This window comes from Arvicanthis niloticus, chromosome 28 (assembly GCF_011762505.2).
Source record: "Arvicanthis niloticus isolate mArvNil1 chromosome 28, mArvNil1.pat.X, whole genome shotgun sequence".
In the NCBI taxonomy this organism is placed as follows: domain Eukaryota; kingdom Metazoa; phylum Chordata; class Mammalia; order Rodentia; family Muridae; genus Arvicanthis; species Arvicanthis niloticus.
This window is the reverse complement of record NC_133436.1, coordinates 26,708,647-26,721,253: the sequence shown is the minus strand read 5'-3', so window position 1 is coordinate 26,721,253 and position 12,607 is coordinate 26,708,647. Positions and strand designations below refer to the sequence as shown.

Genomic DNA, 12,607 nt, shown 5'->3' with positions numbered 1-12,607 from the left:
AAGAAAGACCCCAAACTAACGTGTCGGTATTTTATGACTATAAGACATCAAGCATGTCTAAGCTTCCTAAGTGATTTTAGGAGTAAAGTAGTTGATAGCAGTGACTTCTGAGAAGAAGGAAGGAAGGAGTAAAGTCAAAGAAAAGAAGCATCCAGAACCAGGAAGAAGGCAGAAGGGAGCCCCTAGGAAGAAGCCTACCTTTGTAGCTGAGACCCTCTGAAGAGCAGCCAGAGCGACATCAAACACCTGGCTTCAGAGTCTGAAAGCCCTGGTGAGGAGGGCATGGCTCCTCCTATGAGGGGGGAGTCAGCTCGTGGGAACCTAAGCTCCTTACATGAGTACCTCGTAATGCAGTTAAATGTAGTGAGGGCACTGATCTTTAGTTTACAAGGACACTGCCCTGCCTGGTGATAAAACTGAGTGAACAATTATACACTAGCATGTGCCTTTTATTCGACAGCCTCTGTTGGCTTACTCTCATCATTTCTAAACTTAAACAGTTTACAACAAATTTGTCATAGCTATTACACAGACAAAGCCATTTAGAATAATTTCCTGTTGTAATTCCATGAGAATCTACCCAGGATTCTTGTATAGAACCAATAAACCTGAACCACCATTTCCCTATCCCTCTAAAATTACAGTTAAAACATCTGTGTTACACACAGATCAAAGTTTGATTTCTCTTACATTTTCAAAAAATACTTAAAATAGTAATTTAAGACACTGTCATAGTTATGTTATCAAATATGGCTTTATTGATAACATCTTTGTTTAATTTCTTTATATTGTCACAATTTTTATTATTGTTAAGCTGGTTGGTGTTGGTGGCTTCTCACAGTAGCTGGCTGTATTTTTGGTGATTGGAGCATGTCTGTACTTCTCTTTTATCGGCTTGTGTATATGCATCTTTTATATTGGTTTGTTTCTAAGTAGTGCAGATTTAAACATATACTTTATATCATTTTTTCCAATGCATGATTAATATATTCTTTGTATCTTACATTTGATAAATATAATGAAATCTAATTTAGTTTACTAAACTATTAAAATAGTTTTTGTGCTTGTGGCACTTTTACAAAATACATATTCTCCTGTTCCCAATTTAGACATTTACATCTGATACCTTCTCCATGGTTGTAAACGTGTACCTTCTATACAAACTGCTGTCTTGAATACAGAATTTTCAATATACCCACTGGATGAAATTTTTAACTGTGTAATTCTGATCATTAATATATCAATTGCTAAAATGGGTTGTGTATTCTTCTCTAAAGTGATCTTCCCTTTTGAACTTTAGTTTTATAATTTTTTGCTTCCCTTTTAGAGATTTTTATTTTAAATTGTGTATTATGTGGTTTGAATAAGAATGACCCCATAGGCTCAAATGTTTGAATACTTATTGCCATGCCTTTGTCCCAAACATTGTGGACTGCAACCCCTAAAACTGTAAGCCCCATAAGTGCTCTTTGTCAGTTGCCTTGCTCATGTGCTCTGCCATAGCAACAGAAAAGTACCTAAGACTCATATAGTGTGGGTACATGTACCTGTGTGCAGGGACCCACTGAGGCCAGAGGCATCACATGCCCTAGAGTTGCCTAACAAGGATGCTAGGAGCCAAATTCTGGTCCTTTCCAAGAGCAGAATGATCTCTTAACGACTGAGCCTTCTCTCTAGTTCTCTTCATATATTTTTAAGTTATTAGCTAAAACATTCAACGTGTTGTATCTTTCAAATGATAAATCTTTCATTACCTTTAAAACAAAAAAACAAAACAACAAAAGCAAAATAAATAAAACAAACCACAGTCTCCCCATGTGGTTCTGACTGACTTGGATCTTTCTATGTAGACCAGTGTGGCCTTGAACTCTAAGTGCTAGGATTAAAGGTATGAGCCACTGTGCCCAGCTAATTTTTATTAAATTTTAATTGTTTTATTACATAACTTTTATACACAAAATATGTATTAAAAATGTATTAATTTTCTAAAAGGTTCACTAAGTCTGTACCAAGCAGTCAGCTTTCAATAATACAGTGTACTTGTACAACTACTGGCTACGGATGGCCTTTACGAAGGCTCTTAATGCCCACAAAAGACAACAAAACCCTGATGAACCTGGCAGAGATGGCCAGGTTTATCCTCTGACTAACCCATATTGCACCTCTGTATCATTTGTATATTTGGGTACCTAATTAATATAATTCAGAACATTATACTGTCATAATTAAATTCATCTCTCTGCATTTGCCACATGCTGCCATCCGATTACTTCTTTCTATCTAATCTACCCTGCCTACTCTCCATTCTACTGCTGAGAGCTCATGGTCTCTTTGACCCATCACAATCTTCACAGTGTTAGCTGAGTCATCTTCCACAATTGCCCTTCCTTGCCTATGTCATCCTGGCACTCAGTGCTAGCTTCTAGCTGACAACCAAGTGAAGCTGATCTTACTCTAGCCTATTAAGAGGTCTCCATCTGGGTTCAACTCCATTCTTTAATTCCCAGTCCCCCACCCACAACACATATGTGTACCATATGCTATCACTATGCAGAACTTATCCAGTTCATGATATTCTCTGCTTGGAAGGCCTTTGACTATTTTTGTCAACTCCCACTTTTAATTAGGACATACAGGGGGCTTACAGAACCTCTGGCATGCAGTCTTCCCACTTTATAGAAAGTTTAACTTTTCCTTTTCCTGTCTTTTTTTTTCCCCCCCTCAGGTACTGGCCAAAGCCTGGGCATGCCCGATACTCTGGGTGGAAACGTCACACTTTCCTCTGAAGTCTACACCCCTCCTGTCATGCTTGCCAGTCTCCACTGTGGAACCTGCCAGCTTTCCAGACCCCAACTTTAAGACACGGCTTTCCTCTTCCTTTCCCCATCTCCCTCTTCCTGACAGCTACCAGGAGCTACAGAAGTGGTTCTTAACCTGGTGGTCAAACGACCCTTTCACGGGGGTTGTCTAAGACCATCTCTGAAGCACAGTTATTTACAATTCATAACAGTAGCAAAAGTACAGCTATGAAGTAGCAACAGCAATAATGTTATGGTTGGGGGGGGGGGAGTCACGACAACATGAAGAACTGTGTTAAAGAAAGTCGAGAGCCACCGAGTTACAGTTTGCTTGCTCTGCCATTTTCCTCTTAGATGCTAATAAAAGGGTTCATAAGCTTAAAAAAAGAGATCCATCATACAAATAACAGATCTTCTTTTTACCAAAACTTCCCCAAACACCTTGGGTTGAGTTAGCCAATCCCTTCTTTGCCTATAGTTTTACCCAGTTATTATACCATGATAATTATCACAACTAACATTATGATCATCAACTAACACTAATTAATCTGGTTTGTTTAAAGTTGAAATCTTGCTTCTGGCAACTTTTATTTCTATAGGATATCAAAGAAGGGATACCACCAAACCAGGTGAGTTGTCTGGCTCTGATAGGTGATCAAGCTATTTTTATATGCTGAACTGCTCAGTTCTATAGCATCAAGAACAGGTATAAATCAGGACAAAGACTGTATACTAGTCATCAGTCTAGAATTTCCTTAGTGTGCTGGTCACATTCACCCTAGCAGAAGCATATTCTACTGGAAGTTACTAATTATTTGATTAATCATTCAAGAAAAGAAGACATGAGAAATGACAGCCCAATCGCCACCATCCCAACAGGCCTGTGAGCTGCTGCACTGTGTGAAGTGTAACACCATGGAACAGGTGCCACTAGACCAGTGCCTTCACAGACATTTCTTAGCAGATGACAATGAACGTTTTGTTTTAAAAACCACTTCATTAAAGATTCCCAACCATAAAAATGTTAAATTCACACTAGATCTGGAGTGTATTTTCTTTGTTTTTGTTTTTACACCCTCCATGATGCCCTGATTCACTTAACGGCAATCCTGGTTTACATAAATCTCACAAATGGTCATCTGAGATTGTAGCTAGAGGCTGTGACCTATCGACAGGCAATATTCAGGTATTAAATGAGGTGTAGGGCTGGAGAGATGGCTCAACGGTTAAGAGCACTTGCTGCTCTTCCAAAGGTCATGAGTTCAATTCCCAGCAACCACATGGTGGCTCACAACCATCTGTAATGGGGTCTGATGCCCTCTTCTGGTGTTTCAAGGACAGTGTGCTTATATACATCAATAAATAATAAATAAATAAATAAATAAATAAATAAATAAATCTTTTAAAAAAAAAAAGAAATGAGGTGTAAGACACTATTATAAAGGGACACCACTAATTAAAAGTAGAGTCTCTCCTTTTGAGACTCTAAAGTAAGGATGGGAATGGGCTAGAGAACAAAGATTTAAGAAACTACCACAAAAGAAAAAAACAAAACAAAACAAAAAAAACAAAACAAAACTTAGCCGGGCGCATGCCTTTAATCCCAGCACTTGGGAGGCAGAGGCAGGCGGATTTTCTGAGTTTGAGGCCCAGCCTGGTCTACAGAGTAAGTTCCAAGACAACCAGGGCTACACAGAGAAACCTTGTCTCAAAAAACCAAAAAACTAAAAAAAAAGAAAAAACTTACAGATATCACATGATAAGTATTTAATAACATCATCTACATTTGGCCAAATTCAGAAGTCTAAATTCAAGTTTAAAAATCTCAACAAACAGCTCCTATTTTCTCAAAATTTCATGCCACACCACAGATAGTGATGGAAAGTACTGAGCTATAATATAAAAAATTTAAGGCTTTTTCCTGGTTTATTGAGGCAGAGTCTCCTCTCTTTGTAGCCTAGGATCACTGGTCTCAAGCTCTACAGTGCTAGGATTACAGACATGTAATCACTATGCCCTGATGAGCTATGCAGTTTTTAACACCAGAGTTGGCACTTACAAGTCTGGACTTCATTTCTAAGATATGTAAGAACATCGAGTATTTCTTCTGTATTTCCTACCAGTCATGAATAGGGTTTAAGCTTAGCGTGGGCTAAACAAGACTATCTCAAAATAAAACCAAAAGCAACAAATAACTAAACAGAAATCTTCCTAAATAATGCTCTTGCCTTGTCTGGAAGACTGTTAATACTATTAATAATTATTTTCTGTCTTTTAAGGTTTAGAAAAAAAAACCAAGCTTTTGTATTGCTAATTCATAAAGCTTTTTCATGAGTTAAACTGTGTTAAGAAGAAAGGAGTAATAAAAACAAAGCTTAAAGCTAAAGAAAACTTAAGGGTAAACTTGATTATAGAACTTGTCATGTCCCAAGAGACCAGAAATGTGGCTAACAAGTAGCAAAAATTTCAATGTTTTCTTATTTCTCTTAAATTTTCAGAAATTAAAAACAAAGACAAGAGCCTTAAATATAGTAAAAAAAAGATGCAAATGCATGGGTAATCCACATTTTTTACTGGCCTTGGAAACAATATAGTTTAACATTTTAAAAATAATTAAATATTAATTAAAAATATATTATGTTTGGTATAAAAGCATCCTCTGTAAGACTGTAAAGCATAGCAAAACTTTATTAATTTGCTGTTAGAGCAGTATTTACATGTCACTTTCCCCAAAAGATTAATAAGCACTGGCTGTCTTCAATCAGAAACATCTACAGAGCTCTGTCTGCACCATGGCTGGAGCTTGGAGTTTCTCCATGTTTGTGGCTGTTGGTTCAAACCCCAACACTGGGTGTTGTGGGGCATGAATGCCATGTGTCACTTTCTCTGCCCTTTTCTACTCTGATCATTAAAAAAAACAAAACAAACAAAACAACCTTTTACACTCACACTTCTTCCTTCCTACTTCCTTCCTTCTTGTTTTTACACAGTATGCTTATTAGCATGTGTCCTCTTTAAAAGAAAAGAGAGAAAGACCAAGTAAAGGAATGAACAGTGAGAATGACTTCTATCTGTAGTTTAAACCTTTTCAAGCACTTGAGGGACAGGTGGGGTGTAACTCTATAGGAACTGAATTAACTTTTAAAATCAGGATATGAACTTTGTAGCATTTTTTAAAAAAAAAAAAGACACAGGAAATCACAGAAAGACAAGACAGAGGTTCTGCTGCATGTGAGTAATCTATAACGATAAATCAGTTTGCTTTTGTTGTGCTGAACTTAACACACTAATTAAACAAAAGTTATGCTATTAGAAATATTTGAAATGGCACTGCAGAAATATTTACATACAGAGTACATGTTACATGATGTGTAAGCATACAAATAAAATACGTAATTGAAACAAGCTGTATATGTTTAATAAAACATACACTTAGCAGATGTAACATGGCTAACCAAATCGACTGTCACAGAAATACTCATTACAGACACATATACTACCAGGTTTTAAACATAAAGTTTTCTTTCATCAAGAAACTTAAAAATATGAAGAATGACAAAAATGTTCTTTCCACTATGGAGCACACCAATAAACAAACAAACAAACAAACAAATAAATAAATAAATATGCCTGCCAAATTTCCCTGTAAGCACTACACTGAATCATGCATGTTAGCTAAGAAACATAATGGTGGCTATTGGGTTAATAAAATTAACTTCAAACAAGCAAGCTAAGTGATTGACTTACAGGATCAGCTGGTGCAATGTTAGAATCAAATTGAGTCAGAGTTTGTGAGCTTGAAGAGCGTTCACTAAATGTCTCCCACTGCTGAACAGACAGAGGAGAGACAAGTCAGCATGGGGAGATGCAGTAGAAGATCACTGGAGAAGACTCAGCAAAGTCATTCAGAGGCTGCACTGCAAGCTGCATTTCGTAGGATCAACAGAATTCTGTAGTTTGTAATTCCCATAATCATTTCATACTTATCTGTGCTGGGCCATTTTATAAATAGAAGGTGAATACCTTCATAAGCAAATGTACAGTAAAAATTTAACGTAATCTCTATGGATGAGAATTAACACTCAAAACACCATAAAGGAGACAGAGTATCAGTGATGGAAATGGCAGCCAGGTAGAAATGCACAGAGTCGTCTGGACTAGAACAATGCTTAACTCAAATCCCGTCCAAACTCCAGGTACAACACTGATCCACAGAAACCGAGAAGCTCAAGCCCTAATCAACATGGAGCATTCAGTGCGACCCCTGAAAGATGAGTCCATTATGTCCGTGCACATATCTTATACATATCTTATACAAATGCATATTTAATAAAATATAACACATAAAATGAATGAAATTCTGGAATTAAAAACATTTTAGCTTATTTATCAATTTGTAGCAAGCCAACCTCTGCGATCAGCACTACAAACAGGGCCATGCCAGATCACAAGACAGAGCTGCCAGTCAGGCCCCTCCCCATGCTAGGAAAATCAGAATGCAGCCACGAGAGCAAATCAAGCATCTGAGTATGTGTTATATACAGGAGATGCACGGGAAAAGCTACTTTCTAAAAGAGGTACACAAAGAAATATCATACCTCTTAAAACAGGTGGAGTGATAAGCCAACATTAATTACAGTAAATTCCATTTGAGATCTTAGTAACAGTACAGAATGTTTTCATCAAAGTTGTATTAAAACTATTATTAAATATGATTCTTAAAAACGATGAGTTGTCCTCTGAGGAGGGAAACATCTACTTACACATATACAATATATACACATGAATGCTTACACACAGACACAACTACCTCATAAACCAAAGCCCTTATAAATTCAATTTTTAAGAGTATATATACTTTTATGCTTCAAAGTTCAACTTTCTATTTAAAATAGTGATATTCAATTTGAGTACATATGTAGAAATTAAGCTTTAGCAAATGAGAATATCGCTGAAAATTATTCACAAAAATGGCTGATAAAAGCATTCAATAACTTCTCCTACAGGTCACAAAGAGAAAAACTGACAAAAGCTTTCAACAGTTCACTTTTATTATGGGCCTTCACATCAGAAACGAATTGAACAAATTTGGTAATACAATTAATTTCTTCCTCAACAATTCCTATTACAAGGAATGAGAAGGAACTGAATTATCTGCCGCACAGAAAAACAGCTTACTTGCAGAACTCAGCTCCCTGGAAGGCAGTGGGTCTCATCTTCAGGACAAGTTCAGTAGTTACTAGCTCTATGCTCTGGCACCTGACTACTAGCATAACTAGCTGGGCTGTGTGGACTTGGCTGAGTTACACGTCCTCTCTGTGCTTCCGTTTCACCATTTTATCATGAAATTAGTAATACCCACCTCACAGAGGGGGACTAAGACATTAAACTGGGTAAAGAGCCTTTTAAGCAGCCTGGCATATAAAAAGTGCTTAAAAAAACCTTTTTAAATGTCTTCTCTCATAGCACCTCATCTATATCCATCAGTGCTAAATAAACACTGAAATAATATTGAGTTTGTGGGAGATAAAATATAACCTAAATTTATATTCCGAGTAGATATTTTAATAGCTATTACCAAAATATCTAAAAATCATTGTTTTACTAGCTTTTAAAGCATAGCATGAATTACATAGCAAAATTATGTTATTTATAATTTTATTACTAGGCATTTAAAAAAAAAAAAAACCTGGCATGACTTTTTGAGAGGGCTAATGCATGCACCTGGAATCAGAACTGAAAAGCACTTTTATCTCCATCTCTCCAGATCACACCTGGTTTCTTTTAGAATGGACATGGACTCCTTACACTGTGGAAAGAGTTGCTTTTATGTATAACCATAAAATGGGCTAACAGCATTGTTAACTTAGTATTGCTCTTTAAAACCCCAAGTGTGGCTTTATCAACGCCTTCCCTACCCTCCATAAGCTGCCTCTACCAGCAAATTCTTGCACATCTTCCTCCCTGTCCGTCCTCATAAGCATGTGTTTCCCTGATGCTGTGATGGTGCAACGGCAGAGCTGCCTTGGCTGTTCTTAGGCCTTTGGAAGGTAGCACAAAGTCATAGAGAACTGCCAGTTCTCCATTTCCCAGCAGCCCTAAACTAGTATGACTTTAACAAAATACTGTCCTGGCTTTAAAACACAGAGAATCAAAGTACTTACTTCCTCCTAGAAGTTAGCAAATTTACTTTTGTAGATACAAAGAGAACTTCTTTAGAAAGCTAATAACAGAGTTCTCCAGAGCACAGAGTTTTTCATAATGGGGTGGGTGCTCGGGCCCTTCTACTCAATTCTAAGAGTGTTCTCTTACTGTTTTATATGGCCTAAGCCCAAGTAGTTGGGAACCAGTGTGCTTGTCCCTATTCTGCTTTGCAGGCTACTGGTCGTAGTCATATGATACAATTACTTCATTTTGTACTATTATTGTCTTCTTTTGGTGTTTTGAGACAGGGTCTCTCTACACAGCGCTGGCTGTCTTGGAACTCATTATACAGACCAAGCAAGCTGGCTGTGAACTCGCAAAGATCCTCTGCCTCCCAAGTGCTGGGACTAAAGGGGTGTGCTTGCCACATCTGGCCTCCATTTTGTATTGAAAAAACTAATTATAAGTAGTTTGAGTTGTAGGAAATACTTTTTTCCTGCAGAAAGCTACACTAGTGACTTTTCTATCACTTCTCACGCCACTCTACTTATTTAATAAGCTGATGAAATAGCAAAGAGCTTGTGTCCAAATCTTGCTCTTGAATCTCCATGGACACGGGATCTGGTTAAGTTACTCCCCTTTGACTGTGAATTTATGTATTTGCCCCACCCACCTCCCAAGGCTTTAGTGGGGAGAGATGGTGGAAACCATACGATAGTGTACACAGTACAAAAACTTCAGACGCCCACAAGGTTAACATGATTTCTGTTACTGTCTGTTTGAGGTTCTTGCCTGCACGTCCTGGAGGTGTGTACACTGCAAGACTCCTGTGCTGTGTGCATATGCGAGATGAGTGCGTGTACTGAAGGAATCCTGTGCTGAAACCATCCTGTCTGAAACATCTTCCCGTAAACAAGCTAATTTCAAGCAGAGAAAGGGAAATTTTGCTAACCTCACTGCTCTGATTCAGCTCTGGCCAAGTCTGGTTCAGTGACGGCATCGACGGTGACTTGCTCGGAGGTGCTTCTGCAGGAGAGCCTGAGTAACCTACCTCACCTGGCTGGTCGCCCGCATCTGCAATTTAGACACAGAAAGTTCCCATCAACAACATATTTTAATTTGGGTGATTTATTTATGAGTAACTAACAGATAATTTTGCATAGGTGGTAATTTATACTCTCAATTTCTTTCTCAAAGTAGACACTTTAACAGATAATACTTATTATTTATAGTCTACTTAGTATGATGGCCCCCAAACTGTTCATGAAAAGAAAGGCAAGTTAGAAGTAAACAAAAGAACAACATGAGATAGATAATAATGCAGTGTTTTGATAACAGGGATGGATCCTTTTCAAAGCGCATCCACAGATCCACTCTTCAGCAAGGGGACTGAAAGATTACACTTTCTGCTCCAGTGGGTTTGGGGATATTCTGCTGCCACGTGGAGTACTGCCCTGTGCGCTGTAGTTAAGGCTTGTGATGTCCCACAGTAAATCAACTTCAAGTTGGGTTTTCCCAATACAAAATGCTTTGTAGCCAAATTCAGTTTTCCCTTGGAATTATTTTGAAAATTGCTGATTCAGTAACATTTTCCCCAAAAACCTTCCCATGACCACACAGCTACACCTCAAAAGGAACAGCTATCCATGAGCAGCCCAGATGCCGAACTACAGTCCAACCAGTTCAAATGTACACTTGGGTTTCTTTTAGTTTTTTTTGTTTGTTTGTTTGTTTTTGCTTTTGCCTGGGGCTCAAACCCAGGGCCTGTGTATACTAAATACATGCTCTTCCTACTACTCAACTAGATAGTTGGGCCCTGAAACCTATGCTTTCTTATTTCACTATGCACACTAGTGTTTCTAGACTGGACTGACACAGCTACAAACCTATGCTATGGTTTAAAAGTGGATGTTTAGTATGTTTAGATATCATATTCTACTTTAAATTTCATTTAAACCTTAAAGTATCTTGAAAATTATACTTAAAACAGGAGGTTTAATGACAACTAAATCCCAATTTTCCAAGTTTTACAGAGCTCTGAATATATCTCCTATTAACAGGAATAACATAATGAAATATGATTCTACTATCTGTTCATCTGACCATGGGAGAATTAAAGAATCTACTCCTTAGTTTTTTTTTTTTTTCATGAAAATGAAAGTCATCTGCTAACAAATGTTGGCATTCTACTTTCGATTTCTAAATAAACAGCTCTATAATAATACCTAGCAGGGTACAGTTCCACTCTAGTCAGAAGCCTTCCAGTCTGTGCCCAATACAGTGTCTAATACATAGATGCAAACAAGTATTTATTGAAGTTGCTTACTTTTTGAGTTAAACTCATTTCCATTTTCTAAGATTCACAATTAACCACTGACAGTTGTAACAATGTTCAGTTTCCTTTCTTCCTGTTCTGTTACGGACTCTCTGATTTCCCACTCACTCACCCTAAGCTTCTCTATAGAATAACACCATATTCAGGTTCTAGTTTATAGCCCAGCATCACACTGAACTTTACATTTTAAAATCAGGTGCTACTTCTACTTCTTTCTCAGTCCTAGATCTTCATAAAAGAAGTGGAGGGTATCACAGAACCAACAGAGGTCGGAGAGTATCAGATACTACTCTGTAATGACCTCCAACAACAAGTGAACTCATAAAAAAAACATAAGTAGTAGCAGGCAATGCCTAATCAGGCAATTTGGAGTTTCTAGGGAACAAACACAGTGGACCCCTCTATCTCACCTTAATGATAATAAAGAAAAATTAGCCTAGGAGAGAAGATGCTGACTGCACATATGACGGCCCCTAAAAGTAATAGTCTAGCTGGATAATTATGATGTGTCTTTAGAAGAGTCTCCTGAGAAGCTGCTGGCAACTTATAGCTGCTGGAAAAAGAAGAGTCCATTTTCTTCAGGAATGCAGCCTTTGAGAGACTAACCATGCTCCAGCAGATGACCTGTGCATATACAAGCAGTAGAGATCTGTGTATATACAAGCAGCACAAATGAACACCTGGACCTGAGAGGCAACAGTAGGGATAGGAGTTGAGGGGAGGAAATGGGGATGGATTTGATTAAAACACAATATATATGCCTGAAATTCTCAAAAAAAAAAAAAAAAAAAAAAAAAAAGATTTAAAAAGAACAAAGTCATAAAAGAAAAAAAATTTTAAAAAATTAAAATAGTACCGATTACAGGAAGGTTAATTTCTAAATTAATCAGTTTAGAACCAGACTCTTATCATACTAAATGTAATCTTAGGGTGATCCTGGGCTTGACTTTCTACATCTTTCTTCTTGGGATGTCACATTCCAATAAATTCAGGCCCATTTACAATGCAATATCATTTTAGGGCACTTACTACTTGCCATAGATTCTCAGAACTCATCTGACACAGCTACAGTGGATCTAGCCTCTTGAAGTTGAAAATGAGAAAATTAGTTACCCAAGTTATTACATCTTATAATTATCTTCCTAGAAAACTATGGGTCAAGGGGTTTCCTTCTTGGACATCTCCAAGACTGCTTCACTGGTCTCAAACTCAGAATTATTTGTGTGATGACATTAATTTTTATTATGTTGATACAGGCCCCAACAGAGCAAAAGCAATGAAAAAGAACAGCACATGACCAGCACAAAGGAAAGCAGGGAACATCAAGTGT

At 37.5% G+C, this 12,607-nt stretch overlaps 1 protein-coding gene across 8 annotated transcripts in view; it reads right to left on the bottom strand.

The window, feature by feature from the left end:
* The window catches only part of Reps1 (RALBP1 associated Eps domain containing 1), a 75,327-nt gene that overhangs the window by 11,244 nt on the left and 51,476 nt on the right, over positions 1-12,607 (bottom strand). For 3 of the 8 annotated variants that reach the window (XM_076926930.1, XM_076926927.1, XM_076926928.1), the window contains exons 9-10: positions 9,895-10,016; positions 6,546-6,626 (exon numbers count right to left, since the gene is read on the bottom strand). In XM_076926930.1, the coding sequence (XP_076783045.1) occupies positions 6,546-6,626; positions 9,895-10,016 (203 nt within the window). The remainder of the gene's footprint in view (positions 1-6,545; positions 6,627-9,894; positions 10,017-12,607) is intronic. The other 5 variants (XM_076926932.1, XM_076926933.1, XM_076926934.1 and 2 more) reach the window with 2 other exon arrangements.